Genomic DNA, 22245 nt, shown 5'->3' on the forward strand with positions numbered 1-22245 from the left:
TTCTTTTTGTACTATATATTGGGGTTCTACCAAGAAGAGGAAACTGCTGGTTTGTGAAGTATCTTTCACTATTTTAATATTCTATCCCTTATGCAGTATCAGTACAGCTCAGAAAACAGGAAGAAAGACAGAAGTGCTATTAAACAAATTTTACCTGTGAATCTGATCTTGCCTGCTTGATCGTACAGGAGCCAGACCATCAATTTCATCAAAAAAAATAATGGATGGGCGCATCTGATAAGCCTAGAAAGCAGGTCCAGTGGTTGCATGTTAATATGAAAAACTTCAAATATATACACTTAATATGAACCATTTTAATCTGTTTTCATTCTAACTTGCTTAGGAGAATTAATTTCTAATTTGTAAATCTAAACATAAATCTAAGAACTATATTTTAAGAACTTACATATCCAAAAATATAATGCAAACAATTTAATTTTTTTGCATTCTCCATTGGAATTATTCAAAATACATACTCCACTGGTCATATACCTTGGATTTCATATAGCTATAGTTATTGGGACACACAAAATATATATTTAAAATCAACTGCTAAAACAAGACAAAGAACAGAAGACAATGACATAGCCTTCCTCCATGTCAGGATGGGAAAACACTTAGCAAGATGCCATTTTTTTTTTTTTAAAGTCTATTTCAGTTAAGTTAAAGAAACTCAGTGTGTTCTATAAAGAGATTTAAAAGCATCTGCAGCAATATGCCTTAGTATATCAGAATGTATTATCTTACAATGTGCTGTCAATACAATCTGGGATATGAAATTGAAAGCTAGTCTAGGGCAGAACTAATCTTCAACTCACATACTGAGACATAACTCACTACTGTTAAGTATGAGACTACCAGCCTCTCTCTGGATATGAGACATAAGACTCCAAAGAACTTAGATCTTATTATTCCTTTCTCTTCTTCCTATAAAACTGTCTATCATAAGTCAGTATTATCTTAATAAAGAATATTTGGTCTAATTTTTCTGAAAAGTGATTAAATGCCACACCTATCTAATCCTTACATACTTACACCCACATTGATTACAGATCTATATAGCGAAATTTTAATATCATACCTGATCAAATAGCAATCGTAGCTGTCTTTCAGACTCTCCTACCCATTTACTCAGACAATCAGCACCTTTCCTCATGAAGAATGCTACTCTTTTATCCCCTTGACTGCACTCATTGGCAAGTGCTCTAGCAACCATAGTTTTTCCAGTTCCAGGTGGGCCATAAAACAAACAACCTCTATAGAAGAATAAGTGTTATTTTAGTACTACATTAAAAAGTAGACTATTTAAACTAAATTAGAAACCAATTTCATGAATACAAATTAGTGAATAAAGTAAGACAACTATTGTTTCAATCCACAAAGCACAACTTAAAACCTGAAAATTAATACTGATACTACAAAATTAATATTGAAACTAAATAAAACCCTTTATTTTAGACATTTTCTTTTTTAAAAATTTATTTATTTATTTATCTATTTATTTATTTTAAGAGAGCACGTGCACGTGTGTGAGCAGGGGAGGAGCAAAGGGACAGAATCCCAAACCAGCTCCATGCTCAGCACAGAGCCCCACATGGGGCTCAATTATGACCCAAGCTAATATCAAGAGTCAGTACTTAACTGAGCCATCCAGGTGCCCCAAAATAAATTTTCTTTTAGTCATTCATCATGCCCATCATATTACTTTACCTTGCATAGAAGTCAAGCTTAAAAAGACTTGATAGTTTACTTTTGTGACATACCAAGGGAAAGAATACATTTCATCTACAACCTTTGGTCTCAGCGTCAGTAACACAACACCAAAAGTTGTGCAAGAAAACATGTTGGGAATGAACAGAAGAGAAAGTAAAGTAAAAAAGAGAGAGCTTTAAGAAATAATTGTGGTGTTTAGGTGGTAGAGATTAGGACAATGTAAATAATTTGACATCATTCTTGGTGACATCACTGTCATGGGGTAATGTATAATTTTTCATTTATTTCTAAAGTTATTCATTGCTCTTAGAATAGAATTCTTAAAAAAAATGGGCTATATCCATAACTCTTTTTTCAAGACTTATTTTTAGTATTTATTTTTGAGAGAAAGAGACAGAGCGTAGTGGGGGAGGGGCAGAAAGAGAGGGAGACAAAGAATCTGAAGCAGGCTCCAGGCTCTGAGCTGTCAGCACAGAGCCTGATATGGGGCCCAAACTTGTGAACTGCGGGATCATGATCTGAGCTGAAGTTGGACGCTTAAATGACTGAGCCACCCAGGCACCCCTATACTCTTAATTCTTGTTAGAAATGTAAAAAGTATATAGAAATAGAACATGTCATGGATTAAGTGCTACCAAAGTAACATGAAATAATCAATTTCAGATCACCATATAACTGCTCTTGAAAAGAAACACTAAGGATAAAAGCCATATATGAACGACCCAACGCTAATATCATCCTCAATGGGGAAAAACTGACAGCTTTCCCCCTAAGGTCAGGAACAAGACTGGGATGTCCGCTCTCGCCACTGTTATTCAACATAGTATTGGAAGTCTTAGCCTCTGCACTCAGACAACCCAGAGAAATAAAAGGCATCCAAATCAGCCAGGAGGAGGTCAAACTTTCACTCTTTGCAGATGACATGATACTCTATATGGAAAACCCAAAATATTCCACAAAAAAACTGCTAGAATTGATTCATGAATTCAGCAAAGTTGCAGGATATAAAATCAACGCACAGAAATCGGTTGCATTCCTAATACACCAACAATGAAGCGACAGAAAGAGAAATCAAGGAATCGATCCCATTTGCAATTATACCAAAACCCATAAAATACCTAGAAATAAATCTAACCAAAGAGGTGAAAAATCTATACACTGAAAACTACAGAAAGCTTATGAAAGAAATTGAAGACACAAAAAAATGAAAAAAGATTTCCATACTCCTGGATAGGAAGAACAAATATTGTTAAAATGTCGATACTACCCAAAGCAATCTACATACTCAATGCAATCCCTATCAAAACAACACCAGCATTCTTCACAGAGCTAGAACAAATAATCCTAAAATTTGTATGGAATCAGAAAAGACCCCGAATAGCCAAAGGAATCTTAAAAAAGAAAACCAAAGCAGGAGGCATCACAATTCCAGACTTCAAGCTATACTACAAAGCTGTAATCATCAAGACAGTATGGTACTGGCACAAGAACAGACACTCAGATCAATGGAACAGAAAGAGAACCCAGAAACGGACCCACAAACATAAGGCCAACTAATCTTTGATAAAGCAGGAAAGAATATCCAATGGAATAAAGACAGTCTCTTTAGCAAATGGTGCTGGGAAAACTGGACAGCGACATGCAGAAGAATGAACCTGGACCACTTTCTTTTTTTTTTTTTTTTTTTTTTTTAAATTTTTTTTTTTTTCAACATTTTTTATTTATTTTTGGGACAGAGAGAGACACAGCATGAACGGGGGAGGGGCAGAGAGAGAGGGAGACACAGAATCGGAAACAGGCTCCAGGCTCCGAGCCATCAGCCCAGAGCCTGACGCGGGGCTCGAACTCACGGACCGCGAGATCGTGACCTGGCTGAAGTCGGACGCTTAACCGACTGCGCCACCCAGGCGCCCCTGGACCACTTTCTTATACCACACACAAAAATAAACTCAAAATGGATGGAAGACCTCAATGTAAGACAAGAACCCATCAAAATCCTCGCGGAGAAAGCAGGCAAAAATCTCTTCGATCTTGACCGCAGCAACTTCTTATTGAACGTCTCCAGAGGCAAGGGAAACAAAAGCAAAAATGAACTACTGGGACCTCATCAAAATAAAAAGCTTCTGCACAGCAAAGGAAACAATCAGCAAAACTAACAGGCAACCGACAAAATGGGAGAAGATATTTGCAAATGACATATCAAATAAAGGGTTAGTATCCAAAATCTATAGAGAACTTCTCAAACTCAACACCCAAAAAACAAAGATTCCAGTGAAGAAATGGGCAAAAGACATGAATAGACACTTCTCCAAAGAAGACATCCAGATGGCCAACCGACACATGAAAAAATGCTCACCATCACTCATCATCAGGGAAATACAAATCAAAACCACAATGAGATACCACCTTACACCTGTCAGAATGGCTAACATTAACAACTCAGACAATATATGTTGGCGAAGATGCGGAGAAAGAGAATCTCTTTTGCATTGTTGGTGGCGATGCAAGCTGGTGCAACCACTCTGGAAAACAAGATGGAGGTTCCTCAAAAAATTAAAAATAGAACTACCCTACAACCCAGCAACTGCACTAGTAGGTATTTATCCAAGGGATATAGGTGTGCTGTTTCGAAGGACATATGCACCCCCATGATTATAGCAGCACTATCAACAATAGCCAAAGTATGGAAAGAGCCCAAATGCCCATCGATGGATGAATGGATAAAGAAGATGTAGTATATATATATAATGGGAGTATTACTTGGCAATCAAAAAGAACGAAATCTTGCCATTTGCAACTACGTGGATGGAATTGGAGGGTATTGTGCTAAGAGAAATTAGTCAGAGAAAGACAAAAATCATAGGACTTCACTCACATGAGGACCTTAAGAAACAAAACAGATGAACATAAGGGAAGGGAAAAATAATATAAAAACAGGGAGGGGGACAAAACAGAAGAGACTCATAAATATGGAGAACAAACTGAGGGTTATGGGAGGGGTTGTGGGAGGGGGGATGGGCTAAATGGGTAAAGGGCACTAAGGAATCTACTCCTAAAATCATCGTTGCACTATATGCTAATTTGGATGTAAATTAAAAAAAATAAAAAACAAAAGTTAAAAAAAATAAATACATAAATTAAAAAAAGAAAAGAAACATTAAGATTCCAGAAAAGCAGAAATGGTGGGAAAAATTTCACATGTGATGGATGAAATCTATTAGAAGTTAAGAATAAAATACAAAAGAGGGGTGCCTGGGTGGCTCAGTTGGTTCAGCATCTATTGACATTGGCTCAGGTTGTGAACTCACGGTCGTGAGATCAAATCTCCCACTGGGCTTCGAGCTGAGTGTGGAGCCTGCTTGAGATTCTCTCTCCCTCTCTTTCTGCCTCTCTACCCCTTGTGAGCATGTGCACACATGCACTCTGTCTCAAAAATAAATAGTAAAAAAGAATAAAATATAAAAAATAGTAAGAAATTGACATGATCAAATGCAGAGAGAAAAAAAACAAAGCAACTGTTTAACCACCAAACAAATTGAATAAATAAATGAAAATTTCAACATACAAAAACGAAGGCAGGAAAAGAATTTAAGAATGTGTGTACTGAGCTAACAATGCTATTTGTGAGGCTGTATCTTAAGAGGTAATTGAGGATTCATACAAAGAGGAAGCAATGAGATATTCATATTAACATTTGTGACAATAATAAAAAAAAAATCAACATAGTCAGCAATAGCAGAATTGATTTTAAAAAATGATACATCCACATTATGGTATATTATTCAGCTATTAAAACAGAAAGAGAACCACATGAAAACAGCAGGTTAATACAATTATAAATTTATTATAAGGGGAAATGTTTGTTGTAAGGAAGGAGAAATGAGAAAACATCGGGAGAGTTGTTTTTTTCATATTTACTAAATTACTTTTTTTTTACAGTAATACAGTATTTTATTCCATTAATAACTAATATTTGAGAGCATTTATATTAATGGAACTTAATCTAAGAGAAGTTTGACTTACTTTTTTTTTTTAAAGTTTATTTATTTTGAGAGACAGAGAAAGAGAATGGAAGGGGCAGAGAGACAGGGAGAGAGACAGAAAATCCCAAGCAGACTCCGCGATGTCAGCACATGATGTGGGATCTGAACCCCCGAAGTGAGGGATCATGACCTATGGACTTACTTTTTAAGGTTTATTTATTTATTTTGAGAGGGAGGGAGAGCAGGGGAGGAGCAGAAAGAGAGGGAGAGAGAGAATCCCAGGCTTTGCCAGCACAAAGCCTGATGTGGGGCTCAAACACATGAAACTGTGAGATTATGACCTAAGCTGAAATCAAGAGTCAGATGCTCAACAAACTGAGCAACCCAGGCGCCCCTTGACTTACTTTTTTTTTTACATTTCAATATCAGGTATCAGTAAGAGGAAAAATATGGTCAAAATTACTATGTCAAAAACTTACAATAAATGCTTGATGTTAGTCTAAATACAATTCAGTTTTTGGCATAAAGTTCTTTGGCTGCAAGGAGAACATTTGGTTTACTTCTCTAATAGGAATATCCGCATTTAATGCTGGGATAGCTTCTTCTTGGTATTTGTTCTGCTGTTGATTTTTAGCACAGTTATTTATAATTGTATGAATGGAGTGGAGAGAGGTACTCATGATATCATGAGGTACTCTAAGTAAGAGTACATAACTATAGTAATGAGGAGGCAGACAGGCAATGCGACTGCCCTGTATTTTTGAGGCCAACAGGTTAAACCTAAGGAGTTTACTCGATATTCAGGAATAAAAGCCCACACAAAATATAGTATGAAGCCAAATTGGGAGCTTAAGAAAAGAAAAAAGCCACAAATCACTCTCTGTGGCAATGGCAATGATGAATTTTCCACCATTTTCACTGTGACTTCAGACAATCTTGGGTCCCTGAAATGACCACTCAGGCCCCTCCTGACAGCTTGGCCACCTCAATGGTGAGTCCCCTGTCCAAGCACCAACAAGGAAGCTGCAGAAGGGGTTAAAGAGGGAAAACTGAGGAACAAGCTAAGTCACAATGGCACCCCTCTTCCCACTTACTAAATTACTCTAGGTGCTTCCAATGCTTCTTCTAGAAAGCAAATGCTATTATTTAGTATCAGTATCTTTCTAGTTAAAAAAATTGTTTTTAATTCACCAATGTTCAACTGTGATTGATGTATGCTACATAACTTTTATAATGGAAAAGCAACAAAGCTTACCAATCTAAAAAAGTGTACTTAAATTAACGTTTCTATACAGGTGATTCAGGAAAAGTTGCACAAGGAAAAAGGAATCAAGGACTAGGGTTTATAAAAGGGTGGGGGAATGTGGGTAAACAGGTGATGGGCATTAAGAAGGGCACTTTTTGAGATGAACACTGGGTGTCTTATGTAAGAGACGAATCACCGGGTTCTACTCCTGAAGCCAAGACTACACTGTATGTTCACTAACTTTAAATTTTAAAAAATGGGTTAATAAGTGAGATATAAACACTAGAAAGAAAAGGACCAAAATTGGGGCCCTGGGTGCCTCCGTCCGTTAAGCATCTGACTCTTGATTTTGGCTCAGGTCATGATATCATGGTTCATGAGATCAAGCCCCAAGTTGGGCTCCACACTAACAGCGTGACGCCTGTTTGGGATTCACGGTCTCCCTCTCTCTCTGCCCCTCCCTCACGCGCTCCCTCAAAACAAATAAACTAAAAACAAACAAAAAATCACTGAGACCACCCTGATCCCTTTTACTACTCCACACAGGCAACTTGCTTGGATAGTTTACTTTCTGGTATTACACAAGATGAGATGCTGCAGAAATTAAGTTAAAAACTCCATACTGAAGAGGAGACTACTAACCTTTGCTCAGGCCTACTGCTAAAATTCTGGCAGCCAAGTTCATAAGCTTCCAAGAGAAAACTGGAGGATTTGTCTCTGGGGGGAAAAAAGGCCCGACTAGATACTGACTTTGAGGACTTCTGGTAAAAGAATCAGCATCCATGGGGGCGCCTGGATGGCTCAGTGGGTTAAGCCTCCAACTTCAACTCAGGTCATGATATCATGGCTCATGGGTTCCAGCTGTGCTGACAGCTCAAAGCCTGGAGCCTGCTTTTGTCTCCCTCTCCCCCGCTCACACTCTTAAAAATAAATAAAAAGTTAAAAAAAAAAAAAATCACCATCCACCAATCACCCTAAGGTGAGGCCTACAAATTAACAAGCCCTACTAGTGAGCTTTTAAAAATAAATTAAATATTAACAGAAAGCCAAGGATCACTAGACACAGAAAGCCCCTAAGATCAAGAGGGATGAAAACAAGAAAAGAAAAAGAAAAGTACATTAATCTAGAAAGTCCAACAATCAACTGACATGAATTGAGGGAAAAGGAAAAATGGAGCAGAAAATTATTGAAGAAGTGATACAAAAAAACCTTCCCACAAACCAGACATTTTTCCAGAAGTATATAATAGCACAATGAAAGCAGGAGGGGAAAAAGATGCATCAGCAGAGTGTGGTTACATGACCATCCTCAGAAAGAAAATAAAAATAACCTCTTGTGCACTCTTTTTTCTTAAGATATTCCCAGATTGTACTCCATCAAAACACAGCTGTAAAAAAAGGTCGTAGGGCACCTGGTTGGCTCAGTTGGTGGAGCATGAAACTCTTGATCTTGAGTTTGTGGTTTTGAGCCCCATGTTGGGTATGTAAATTAAAAATAATTTTTTAAAAATCTTAAAAATAATACTAATACTAAAAAAGGGGTCTTAGTTGAATCCAGGAAGCAGGGAATCCAGCACTAAAAGGTACATAAAGGAAATCTCATTGATGGTGATGAGAAGTCCCAAAGTTTAGTTGTGCTACAAGACTAAGAATAACCCGTATGGATGGAAGCAAGAGAACAAAAGCTCCAACAAGATGTGTCTAGAAAAATGAGGAGTCAATAAATTATTTGATATGTTTAACTATACTGAAGAGTTTTCTCTCTAGCAAACTCTGTGGATGAACTGATAAGCACATATAAAATTATTTTAAAAACTCTATAAAGAGCAAAAAAAAAAACCCCTCACCCACAGGCAAAGAGTATTAACGCTGAGGGGAAAGAGCAGGGTTGTAAAAAAGAGAATAGTCATGATATACTATATATGGCTCAGCTGTAAAAAAAACATTTACATTTACATAATCATAAAGCACACACTGAAAATTGATTCAACACTTATATTTGTGCATAAAGAAGCTACTGGGAGCATATGAGGACACGAAAAAAATGTGTATATATGGAGAGTGGGGAAAGCAAAAGAACCAAATAGTCACTATTCATGTTAGAACCCTACAGAATTCTGTCTAAAACAGAAAAAAACAAAAATTACAGTATAAGCATATTATTTAAATCTATATAGGTAAATACCTAACAGCTAAAGGAGTTGAAAACAGTTGGCTTTGGAAAGTGGGAATTGAACTGGAGGAGGAAGAGTAGTGGGAGGACTACTGCCACTACCATTTTTTTGTTTGTAAGACTTACAGTACTTATATGACTTAAAATTATGTATGGGGTGCCTGGGTGGCTCAGTCGGTTAAGTATCCGACTCTTGATCTGGGTTCTGGTCATGATCTCATGGTTCATGAGATTGGGCTCTATGCCGCCAGCACGGATCCTGCTTGGGATTCTCTCTCCATCCCTCCCCCGATTGCGCGCTCTCTCTTAAAATAAACAAAACTTTAAAAAGTATTAAAAGTATGTACATATATTACTTTGATACAGACCTGAAACAAAATTGTAAAAGTGAAAGAAAAAACTAAAAAGTATAGGAGAAATTTCAGTAAATATATGAAAAGCATTGGAAATTATTTTTCTTTTCGTGGAGGATCAATTTTGAAACCATTTTTCAAGTTAAATATTAGAAAAGTAAAAATATTTGAAGTACCCAGAAAAGCACAATAAATTACTGTAGACCTAAAACATTTCAATGGAGAAATGTTATCTTTCTGGACAACAGCAGCACAGCCCACATTTTGGCTAAAATAAAATTATTAAATTACCTTGGAGGTTGAATTTTGAATTTTTCAAAGACTTCTGGATAAAGTAATGGAAACACCACCATCTCTTTTAGAGCTGCAATATGATTCGACAGGCCACCAATGCTATCAAATCGTACCTGATAATGGAAGGGAAACATGGACATTCTCAGATTTGGAATCAAAATTAAAATATCACTCCATTTCTATACTAGGCTCAACCTATACACAGCCAACTGAGTAACAGCATTTTAGTTGCAGCCTGAAAAAGTCTGTAAAGTTTCGGATTTAAAGAAAAATTGGTTAAACTTTAAAACTAAATTAAAACAGTATGTAAGTTCAAGCATACAAGATCGTACTCACTGAAGAATCTAGTTGCATTGGATCAACATCTGCAAGACTTGCTCCAATCTTCATTCTATCTTTATAAATTCCTTTTAATTCATCTTTCCGAAAATTTAGTGGGAGGCACCTATTTTTAAAAAATTAAAAAGAAACACCCATTAGGGTGTTGGGTAGCTCGGTCGAGCTTTCAACTTTTTTTGTTTGTTTGTTTATTTTTGAGAGAAAGAGAGAGAGACAGAGGGTGAACAGGGGAGGGACAGAGAGAAAGAGAGGGAGACACAGAAACCAAAACAGGCTCCAGGCTGCTCCAGGCTGATGTGGGGCTTGAACCCACAACTGTAAGATCATGACCTAAGCTGAAGTCTGGCGCTTAACCGACTGAGCCACCCAGGCACCCCAAGCATCCAACTCTTGATTTTGGTTCAGGTCATGACCTCAAGGTTGTGGGATCAAGCCCACTTTGGGCTCCATTCTGGGTATGGAGCCCACTTAAGATTCTATCTCCGTCTACCACTCATGCTCTCTTTCTCTCTTAAAAAAAAAAAAAAAAAAAAAAAAAAAAGACAATAAAAATAAAATAAAAATAAAACTCCTATCAGTTCACTTTATCCCCCAAATTCTATGTCAGAATATGGACATTTTTCCTAAAAATTTAAAAACAAGTTGGGGTACTTGGGTGGCACAGTCAGCTAAGCATCTGACTCTTGGTTTCAGCTCAGGTCATGAACTTGTGGTTTGTGAGTTTCAGCCCCTGCATCAGGCTCCATGTTGGCAACGTGGGGCCTGCTTGGGATTCTCTCTCCCTCTCTCTGCCTCTTCCCTGCTTGTTTTCTCTGTCTCTCAAAATAAATCAATGAACATTATAAAAAATAATTTAAAAAATTTAAAAAGTTAAATTTCAATCAGCAACTGTGAAATTATGTATTTCAACTTCATTTTCTTTATAGGTTGAGAACTTTAATGTTAGAAATATTTATACCTAAAGTTTTATTATTAGAGATATACAGTCAAACGAAGTACCAGCGTTCAAGATGCCACAGCATCATAAAGTAATTCATGGTTAGCAATTCAGACTGTATCAATATAGTTTATAATGACTGTGCTTAACATATACAGAGTATTTACTACTTGTCAGGCTGTTTTAGGTGCTTTATATGTAACAGTCCATGAAATCCTCAAAACAGTCATTTATTGAGTAGCTACTATTTCTCCTATTTTAAAAGAAAACTGATGGGGTGCCTGGGTGGCTCTGACTCTTGGTTTTGGCTCAGGGCATCATCTCGCAGTTCATGAGTTTGAGCCCCGCATGCTGACAGCATGGAGCCTGCTTGGGATTCTCTCTTTGCCCCTCCTCTGCTTATGCTCTCTCTCTCAAAATAAATAAATAAACCTTAAAAAAAACCTGAGGCACAAAAAGATTAACTGAAATGCACAAAGTCACAACTGGTTAAGTGTCAGTTCCTGGACTCAAACCAAAGCAGTGTCTCCAGACCTGCAATAACTCTGCTACAGTACCTCTCAGCAAAATATTCATAGTCCACCAAGCATCTTGGATCCACATCAACCATCTCAAGCAAGAATGAATCACTACTTTCCTAACTACTTTCAAAAACAGTTACAGTAGATTATAAAAAATACACCTAGAAGTACCTGCTTGTTTTATAGATGGAGAGTGGAAACTGCTTATGTTAGAGGTTAAGACACGTTGGAATGCCTAAGAAAAGAAATACAACTGAACACAAGTAAAAGCACACCAAACTCACCCCAAGTGACAAGTCTTGGTATCTCCAGACTCCACAAGGAATTTATACTGTGAAATCTAAGATGAACACGTTTTCAATTGTGGCTTTTTAAAAGGTATTTCTCAAATAACTTATTTATTTATTTATTTATTTATTTACATTTATTTATTTATTTTCGACAGAGCATGAGTGGGGGAGGGGCAGAGAGAGGGAGACAAAGAATGTGAAGGAGGCTCCAGGCTCTGACCTGTCAGTGCAGAGCCCGGTACAGGGCTTGAACCCACAAACCGTGAGATCATGACATGAGCCGAAGTTGGACGCTAACTGACTAAGTTATAGTTCTTAATAGAAATATAACTGCATGATATAGAAACTACAGGATTAGATGTACATTTCTATGAATGAAGGCAAAGAAACATCAGTCTAAGTAATACAGGTTTTCGATGATCTAACTCAGTGCTGCCAACAGAAATGAAATGTAAGTCAAAGATGTAATTTAAAATTTTCTATTAGATACACTAAACAAAGAAAAAGTAATAATATATTTCACTTACCCAACTTATCTAAAACATACCATCTCAATATGCAAAATAAATATTTAAAAAACTGAGATATTTTACATTCTTTCTTATACTAAGTCTTTGAAATCCAAGAATGTGTTTTTTTTTTTTTTTACAAAATTTTACAATATTTCTCAATTCAGATTAGGTACATTTCAAGTGCTTAATAGCCACATGTAACTAGTGGCTACCATACTAGGGCAGAGCTAATGTGGTAAAAGAATAGAGCTTAGGATACAAAGAATGGTCGGTTTGCACGTCCCTTCAATTATTATGTTTCTAATTGCTTCACCATGCAGTTTTTACTCTATGAGAATATTACTTTATTAGGATACAAGCCCTGCATTTTTTTCACTCCCCTGACCACATCTGTAAAATGGGTATGATCCTTGCTATAAACTTATATATGAACTTACATGAACTTATATTACAAAAAGTTATGAAATAAGTAAACCCATTTTCCTAAAGAGTTCTATAAGAATGTATTATTATAATTATTATAAACAGAAAAAAATGTATTTGAAGTGAAAAAATTTCAAGTTTCCTCAAGTCCATGTTTGTCAAGCACCATTTGAGCTATACAATGGCTGTAAAAGAAAATGTTCTAATGTATTTTAAGTTTCAAATATAGATGTTTCAAACAAGATGGCATTCTAATTTATACCTTAACTTTTTGTAAAAATTTGTACATGTTTATTTATTGGGGGGGGGGGGCAGAGAGAGAGGGAGAGAGAGCATCCCCAGCAGGCTCTGTGCTGTCAGTGTCGACCTGACGTGGGGCTTGATCCCATGAACTGTGAGATCATGACCTGAGCCGGAATCAAGAGCCGGATGCTTAACTGACTGAGCCACCCAGGTATCCCAAAATTTTAAATTTGGTCAAGCTGTATCTGCTCCCAAATTATTCAGCCTTCTCACCACTTACAAAAAAATAGCTTATAGTATTAAAAAGCATCAGTAGAAGACTTACCTGTTGATAGCTCTATTGCGGCTCCTTTTCCTCCGTCTCTCAAAGTGCTGTTCATCTTCAGAAGAGGAAGACGAAGTAGAGTCACTACTGTGGATTGCATGCCTTCGCCTAAAGTAAAGAGCAAAACTGAAATCATGACGAAGGAGGGCAGGAAAAACAGAGGCATAAGATGCAAACATCAGAATTACCTAAGGATCCAAAAAGATTTATCAAAAAATTAATACATTTGCTGAAGCAATGGAGTAGGCTTTGATGGTTCAATCTTTTGGAAGGAATATAATACATGGATAACTGAGAGGAAGGGAAAGAGATAGGTGGCTGTGATAGAGCTGACAATCAAATGTTCGTTATGATAGAATATGGTCCAAGCACAATGACTTCTTAGTCTTGATGTAAATCAGTTACCCTCAAAGAGAAAGGTGGGAAAAAGAGGATATTAAACTCTTTGGGACTATAACTTCAGAAAGCATTTTCAATATTATACCACATATAGCTTCACATTTGTAATATTATACTATATATAATTTCACCTTTTGAAATGTCAATCTTAAAAGGAGAACAGGAGAATTTTTATGCAAACCAAAAAGGATCAAGAAGAGTTTAAAAAATACTAGGAATACAGTGAGAAATAAGATGACCTTTTATCTACAGTACCATCACCTGTAAATTTACAACTGTCATTTACTGCTGTGTCAATATGGATGTATTACTTAACCCATATAAGCCTTAATTTTCTCACAAAAAGGAGGTAAGGATATAATCAAATTCTTAGGCTGGTTGGTAGTACTAAATAAGACACCAAGTGCTACAAATACTGAAAAAAAATTTCAATCACTTCTACCTTTGCATTTGTTGCAAAACACCCATAGGAAAAACAGAATCTAGCTGGGAAAACCTTTAATCATTGGCTCAGGGTCTAGAGCTTTTCCTGAGTCAGAGTGCAATCACAGTAAGTAGATATTTCCAAAAATATTAAAGGTTCACAGTCTATTATTTCCATAACATAGGTGCAGAATCTTATACTCTGAGAATAAGTTTTTCCACTATTCACTTACCAGGATCTGAAATGTCATAAAGATGGGGGGGAGGGGAAAATGGGTGATGGGCATTGAGGAGGACACTTGTTGGGATGAGCACTGGGTGTTGTATGTAAGCCAATTTGACAATAAATTATATTCATTAAAAAAAATGAAATGTTGTAAAGGAAATTCAGTCTCTATTTGTCCCACTTACTATGATTATTCATATGTTCTGCTATTACACATTTGACTAGGCAGTGCTGGCCCAGACACTCCTAGAGATGTTAATGTTATACATTACCTTTGTAATTCCCCCTTCACCCCAGTCTGAATTATGAAACACAAATGGCCCCACAGGTTTTGGATAAGGGGTTTCTCACAGATATATAAATGAGAAAATAATCCTCCAATGTCCACCTCCCCAAACATGCCCAAGACTATTCTTATGATTGGCTTGAAACTAAAACTATCTAGTACAAGTCTGCAATTTTATATGAAAGACTAATTTATTTAATATTACCATTAATATTACAAAACAACTCTAACCTGGAGGCACATAATTCACATAACTGTAAGTGAATTCCGTATGTATTCACATAATGAAGACTAACTTCACAATAAAAAGGACTAACATTTATTAAATGCTTCTTGTACCAGATAGTAGATATATTATCCCACTGAGTCTTAATTAAAGCTCTGGACAAGTACATATCAGCAGGCTCACTTTAGAGTTGCAGCCAATGTGACTGGCTCGTAGTTTAAATAACTTGCTTAAAATATTAGAATTAGGCAACGATGGTGTCAGAACTCAAACCTTTGTCTATTCAAAAAACCCACTTTCTATATACACTGGTAATTTCCAGTTGTTTATTTCACAAACCAAAAGAATTATAAGCAAACAACAAAACCTGTGGACTGAAATAAATTTTCCAATGTTTGAAAAGGAATTAAAAGAAAATTTTTTTAATGTTTATTTTTGAGACAAAGTGTGAGCAGGAGTGGGGGATGGGGGGGGGGGGGCGGCGCAGAGAGAGACGGAAACACAGAATCCGAAGCAGGCTCTAGGCCCTGAGCTGTCAGCACAGAGCCCGACATGGGGCCTGAACTCATGAACTGCGAGATCATGACCTGAGCTGAAGTCGGACGCCTAACCGACTGAGCCACCCAGGCGCCCCTGAAAAGTAGGGCTTTTAAGCATTGTAGTTATAACAAAGACATAGAGCACTCAATACATGCCAAATAGTAGTTTAAATGCTTTTCGTGTATTAACTCATCTAATTCTCACATTACTGTGAGACAGCTAATATCATTCTCATTCTATGGGTCAAAAAACTGAAATGAGAGGTTAAGTAACTTGCTAAAGGTCATTAATAAGTGGTAGGGCTGGGCCTGAAACCTAGCAGTCCTAGTCATGGGTCCAGGGTTTTCACAATTACTCTATACTGTAGAAAGGCCATTTTTTCAGTTTTAAAGAGATTCTAAACACCCACACCCACACTCACTCTTTATTTTTCATTTTACTAAAACTGTTTGAAATTCTGGCATAGACAAGTGCTGGACCAGCACTGTGAACTTAATCAGTGTTTAGAGTTGCCAGTTCTAGCACCTTGACACCAGGTAAGGGGCACTCTGGAATACTGGTGAAGCAACGGTACTAGGTTACCTTCAGGTTCAAAGGGATTGGGCTTGTTCCAGAAATTGCAGACTGAAACTAAAGAATAAACCTTAGATGAGTAGAGGTGAGTAATCATAAGAAAGAAAATCCTGCTTAAAGGCAGCATTCCTGAACCTCTGTTATGGTAAGCACGCCAAAAAACCCTTGGAAGATCCTGCACTGTGGCTGCAAGGTTTTTCGACCATTTGCCATGGGTACCGAGAGCAATGCCCAAATGATTCTCTGGATGTGTGCTCTGGTCCCATGCCTAAGTAGGTGAAGTAGGACATGAATATAAACAGAAGCTGGTCTCTTTAAGAAAAAGTAAAAAGGCTGAGCAAAATGACCATTACAGTGTTAAAGGGAAAGAGATGTTCATATCACCTTGGTAAGAGTGTTAGGGGGAAAAAAAAAAAGGTTTAAAGGGCTACATTCAAAAGGTCAGATAATATTAACAGTTGAAATGTGGAGAAATTGGAACATGCATACATTGCTTGTGGGAAAGTAAAATAAAGCAGCCATTCTGGAAAATAATTTAGCAATTCCCTGAAACAGTAAATATAGTTAGCATTTGATCTAGCAATTCCATTTTTAGGTACATACCTAAGAGAAGTGAACACATAAGTCCATACAAAAAGTTGTTCACAAATGGTCATGGTAGCATGATTCACAAAAAGTAGAAACAACCCCCAAAATATGGTATATTTATACAATGGAATCTTATTTGGCAATAAAAAAGAAGGAAGTACCGATACATGCTAAACGTGGATGAACCTTAAAAATGTACCAAGTGAAAGAAGTCACTCACAAAAGAGTCCACGTGTATGAAATACTCAGAATAGGCAAATCTACAGAGACAGATAAAAGATTAGTGGCTGCTCAGGGCTGTGGGGGATGGAGGGACTGGAGATAACTAAAGAGTACAGGGTTTCTTTCTGAGGTAAGAAAAATGTTCTAAAATCGTTTGTGGCTATAGCTGCACAACTGTGAAAACCCCTTGAACTGTACATTTTAAACAGGTAAACTATATGGCATGTGAATTGCATCTCAATAAATGTGTTATCAAAAAGAAAAAAATTTTTACAAAGCTATCAAAACCAAAATCAGTCATTAAGTCAAATAATGTGACTCAGGGTACAATTTAAATATCTTAGTTCATACTTTAATTTAAATGTGTCAGAATGAATAAACAAACAAAAAGCAGAATCAGACCAATAAGTACAGAGAATAAGCTTGATGGTTGTCAGACGGGTGGTGGGGGGGTGGGGGTGGTAAGGGAGGATGGGCAAAATGGGTGACCAGGAGTGGAACATACAAGGCTTCCAGTAATGGAATGAGTAAGTCACAAGAGCAAAGGTACAGCATAGGGAATATATCGTCAGTACTATTTTAATACCGCTGTTACGGTGACAGATGGTAGCTACACTTGTGGTGACCAAAGCATAACATATACAGTTGCTGAATAACTATGTTGTAAAATTGAAACTAATGTAACATCATGTGTCAACTACATGCAAATAAAAAATAAATAAATACATAAATACATAATAAAATAATAAATGTGTCAAATCTTCCACTAGTCTATGAGATCTGAGGGCAGGAATCCTGACTTAAGTCATTTTTATATCCATAGTGCTTAGTACATGGTAGTACTCAAACATTTGTTAATTGGAGAAAAAAAAAGTCCTGCACCCAAAGAAGTATGAGACACTTTACATAAATAAACGGTAGACTCTGTGAACCAAATATGGGAACCTGAGCACCAAAGGAGCAAAAAAAAAAATTCCTACCTGCTGCAAGATCCATTATAGGTGGTGACTACAGAGGCAGTCATTAAATACATTACTTCCAGAAACATATACCCATTAAAAATGGAAGAAGAAATTTAATCTCAAAGGAACTGCTGGCCTTTTTCACTTCTGTTGGATCTAGTAGAGGTTTATCCTTTAAGTCAGGCAACCAAGACAGCTGCCCTGGGCCTTATGCTTGGTGGGGATTCCAGGGAACGTTACACTTTACCCCCCTTTTCTGCAGATCATTAGATTTCACTATCAAAATACTGGTCTTTAACAATATTCCAAAGGGGCCTATGAAAAGTAATGATAGTGTGGCCTCCTTTCAGGTGCAGTTTATCTTGGGCAGCTCTGACAGTTGCCCTCCTGACCCTCCATCCTTCTGGGCTCTGGTTTTATGGAAAGGGATGATGAAACAGGAAATCTAGGATGTACGCTTGTGATTTTGACACTCTGAAAATGAAATTAGAAGACCTAGGGACACAAGCAGTATTTCATATTTTTCCTAGAAGAATGTCAGTATTTACAAAAGTGTTGCTTTCAGTTATTAGTCTGCTTCTATGAGGAGACTTCCAAGAACTGTTCAAATAGTTGAAGTCTCATAGGATTTCAGTCTCACCTCTGAGGAAATTAATATTAGAAAAAAGTACCATTTCCACACAAATGTCATTTTTTCCCCTCTCTTTAATCTTCACCACGAGCTCTCTCATTCATGAACTACTATAATGTTATTATTACCCAGAAAGTTTTAATGAATCAGAAAGCCTTTTTTAACTTGGGAAAATGAGGAAATAACAAGAACTACCTCTTTGGACTTAAATATGACAGACAACCAGCAAGTGTTATGATGTAGAAGGAAAAGAAACCCACAAATAATTTTAATAGTCAAAGAAAATTAGTGTTTCTTACTATATGAGAAAAAAATTTTTTTAAAGTGGAAATAAAACCTCAGGGAAAAAAACCAGATCCAGAAGAGGATGGTTAGCATCGTGAAAAGTCTAGAAAGCTATGTAACTTAGAATGTTTGTCACAGTAAGAAAATATGTCTGTGATACTATGTGAAATAGTAGACTTAACCTACACTCTAACTTAATGTGAAGATTAAATAAAACAGTCTATGTGAGATGCTTATTAACACCAAGCCAGGAATACAGTAAACACTGAAGCAAAGGTAGCTCTCTATTAGTAAAGTGTGGAACAACGAAATAAACTACCTTACCATGGTAGTTACTAACTACCTAGTAATGGAAGCAAAAGCAAAAACTAGTCAGTGGTAGCAGGGATAAGAGCACTACAGGCATAGAGAGAACTCTCCAAGATACAGGATTCTAGAATTCTATCTGGATACATCCAGTCCTAAAACTCTAGAATCCTACCTATCACAGCCACAATTACGTTGTTATAAATCAATCAGTACTTCAGAACCAAACCTGTTCATTCGTTTACAATAAGGACTTCTTGGTCCCGCAGAAGATAATCTATATCTTGGTCTTGCAGGAGAAGCTGGGCCAGTGTAAAATATGTTGGGCTTTCTCTGGTGACGAGGTTCTAAAAAGAAGAATTATAGGTATGTGACATATTAAGTAGTTATGAAGATAATTTTGTTCTTCATCTAAATACTTACAAAGGTGCTGCCTTCCATGAAAATACTAGTACATATCTACCACAGACTATTTTACTGTCCACGTTTAAAGTCATTTATGTCTGCAGGGTTGCTATTGAAAATTATATAAAGCACAGACACCCACCCAACCAAAACACACACTGGCCATAAACAACCATTATGATTGTACTGATGCATAACAGCTGGTTATCAGCCCTGCATATATATGCTCATTAGGACTGAAACACAACTGTAACATAAATCAAAAGCAGTCTTATTTACACAAAGTGAAAAAATAAACTAAGTTGAAAGCTATAAAATCTAAAGTAAGTAAAGACAGACATGAAATTTCAAAACAGCCCCATTATTTGCTTTGGTCAAGGCTAACATCTAACTTTCTTGAAGTAATGACTTCTTGCACATTTAGGATAATTTAAGAAAGACAACAGCCATGGATATTCTACAAAATGAAAACATGAAAAATAAGAGCAGAGGAAAAGCAGTAAAGATAAAAGTAATATAATTACATCTTCTCCTAGGACAAATATATGTAACACTTACTTTCCAATGGAGCCTGGTAATAAACAGTAGCTTTTCTCTGTCTAAGATAATATCGTTTCTGATTATCTTCTTCCCCATCTTCTTCATCTTCATCGTCATCATCTTCATCATCTTCGTCATCATCTTCACCGTCATCTTCATCTTCTTGGTCTTCACCCTCTTCAGATGATTCTACAGTTAAGAAACATTTACTTTCAGAATACTCACCAAAATGTTAACAATTTTTAATAAAGGGGAATTGAAAGAGAAAGAGACCCTCCTTTAAAAATTTACTTCTAGATTGCTCATAGAAATGATTCTTTCGCAGCATTAAATGAAGATTTTAAAAAATGAAGTAAATTATAGAATTAAAAATAACTAGAGGAAGGAAAAAAGGAAATAGGGAAAGATGTTTAAAGGCTACTGTCAGTAGTACCAAACTAAAGTTTATGGTATTGCTGCTGATTTCATTAATATAAGTGACTATGCTTAAGTTTCCAAGTTAATTTAACATGTTGACAAATTAAAGTATCTCCTCACTTAGCTTTTTCCTTTAATTTTTTCATTTTTACTTATTTTTAATTTTAATTTTTTAAGTAGGCTTCACGCCCAGTGCAGAGCCCAACACAAGGGCCCGAACTCATGACCCTGAGGTCAAGACCTAAGCTGAGATCAAGAGTTGGATCCCCAACTGACTGAGCTACCCAGGCACTCCAACTTTTGCCTTTTAAACTTAAGTTTTAAATTCCATCCAGCCCTTCTGGCTGTCACTGAGCTACACAGAGCATAACTCAAATATCTACTTACAAAAATGTAAAACACCTCACCAAATATTTAAAATCCATTTCAGAAAACCGGTTTTCACTCAAGAAAAGTTCTAATAAATTACAGTTGTAATTCCTAACAGAAGAGCAAAACTTAATTTTAATCACCTTTCAACTAAAATTGGTAGAGATGTGTTGTCTATAATGCATTATATAAGCAAACCAGGTTTATTTGCTTTAGATTTGTAGATTTCAAGTACTTTCCCAAACAAAACACACTATCCTTTTAAGCTTTCCCCTGCCCTCACTTTTATTTCATTTTATTTTTTCATTTTTTTTTTAATTTGAGAGAGAGAGAGAGAGAGAGAGAGAGAGAGAGAGAGAGAGAGAGAGAATCTTAAGCAGGCACCATGCTCAGCACGTGACCTGAACCGAAATTAAGAGTTAGACGCTCGGGGCGCCTGGGTGGCTCAGTCAGTTAATTGTCTGACTTCGGCTCAGGTCATGATATCGCGGTCTGGGAGTTTGAGCCCTGCGTGGGGCTCTGTGCTGACAGCTCAGAGCCTGGAGCCTGTTTCAGATTCTGTGTCTCCCTCTCTCTCTGACCCTCCCCCATTCATGCTCTGTCTGTCTCTGTCTCAAAAATAAATAAACGTTTAAAAAAAAAATTAAAAAAGAAAAAAGACGCTCAACCAACTGAGACACCCAAGCGCCCCTCCCCTGTTCTCACTTTTAAATTATGACCAATCCTTTGATCTCTCGCAAAATACCAATAATGTCACAGCTTCTGAATAGAAGAGCTGAGCTATATTCTACTAAATAAAAAGTGCTGAAATTCAAACCCAGAAGTAAAACAAAAGACTAACCCACACTGCCTTCTTGATTGTCAGTTGTTTCCTCATCAGTTCTTTGAATACCTTTTTGTTTTCCTCTTGTGTACATATTAAGATTCTCCTAAAAATGTTTAAACGGAAACCATTAACATTTAGCATATTTATTTAAAAAATTCAGTAGGACCTTCCTATCTTGCTTAATAAAATGAAGATATTTATAGCTATAAACTGTTAAAACTCCAGCAGTATCTAGTAACTGATCAAACAAATGCTGAACAGTTTAAAGATGTTGAAAACAATGAATAATTTACCAAAAATGGATAGGTACTATAGAAAAAAGGTTAAATTGGAGATCACTAAATCAGCTGTGAAACAGGAGGAGATATTCTTTTTTACTGAAGTGTAGCTGACACACAATGTTGCATTAGTTTCCAGAGTGAGGAAGGAAATATTTACTTCTTCTGTTTCATTAAACACTCCCAAGTCTTCAAGTTCCCTCATTCGCTGTCTACGCATCTTCTTCATGTCATCCATTTTTTGAAGTACGGCTTCAGCAGTGCTTTAAGAAAATTGACATAAATATAAGCTAAAACTGTAAAAGAGTGGTACAGTTTTAAAAGCTTGATTTTTCTCCCATTATATTTTTTAATTGCTGGGATTTTAAATATCTCTATACAAGGCACTGAT

General features: G+C 36.6%; 1 protein-coding gene and 1 pseudogene across 4 annotated transcripts in view; both read right to left on the reverse strand.

Moving 5' to 3' along the window:
• The window catches only part of ATAD2 (ATPase family AAA domain containing 2), a 68013-nt gene that overhangs the window by 28252 nt on the left and 17516 nt on the right, over nucleotides 1-22245 (reverse strand). For all 4 annotated transcript variants that reach the window (XR_006198103.1, XM_042923214.1, XM_042923213.1 and 1 more), the window contains exons 5-13: nucleotides 22015-22117; nucleotides 21592-21679; nucleotides 19983-20153; nucleotides 19249-19366; nucleotides 13353-13460; nucleotides 10099-10207; nucleotides 9760-9875; nucleotides 1082-1256; nucleotides 155-243 (exon numbers count right to left, since the gene is read on the reverse strand). Coding sequence is in view for 3 of the 4 variants with exons in the window: in XM_042923214.1 (XP_042779148.1) it covers nucleotides 155-243; nucleotides 1082-1256; nucleotides 9760-9875; nucleotides 10099-10207; nucleotides 13353-13460; nucleotides 19249-19366; nucleotides 19983-20153; nucleotides 21592-21679; nucleotides 22015-22117 (1077 nt within the window). In the remaining variant the exon portion in view is untranslated. The remainder of the gene's footprint in view (nucleotides 1-154; nucleotides 244-1081; nucleotides 1257-9759; nucleotides 9876-10098; nucleotides 10208-13352; nucleotides 13461-19248; nucleotides 19367-19982; nucleotides 20154-21591; nucleotides 21680-22014; nucleotides 22118-22245) is intronic.
• On the reverse strand, nucleotides 6145-6653 carry LOC122210508 (annotated as a pseudogene).

Source organism: Panthera leo, chromosome F2, assembly GCF_018350215.1.
Source record: "Panthera leo isolate Ple1 chromosome F2, P.leo_Ple1_pat1.1, whole genome shotgun sequence".
NCBI classification, from domain to species: domain Eukaryota; kingdom Metazoa; phylum Chordata; class Mammalia; order Carnivora; family Felidae; genus Panthera; species Panthera leo.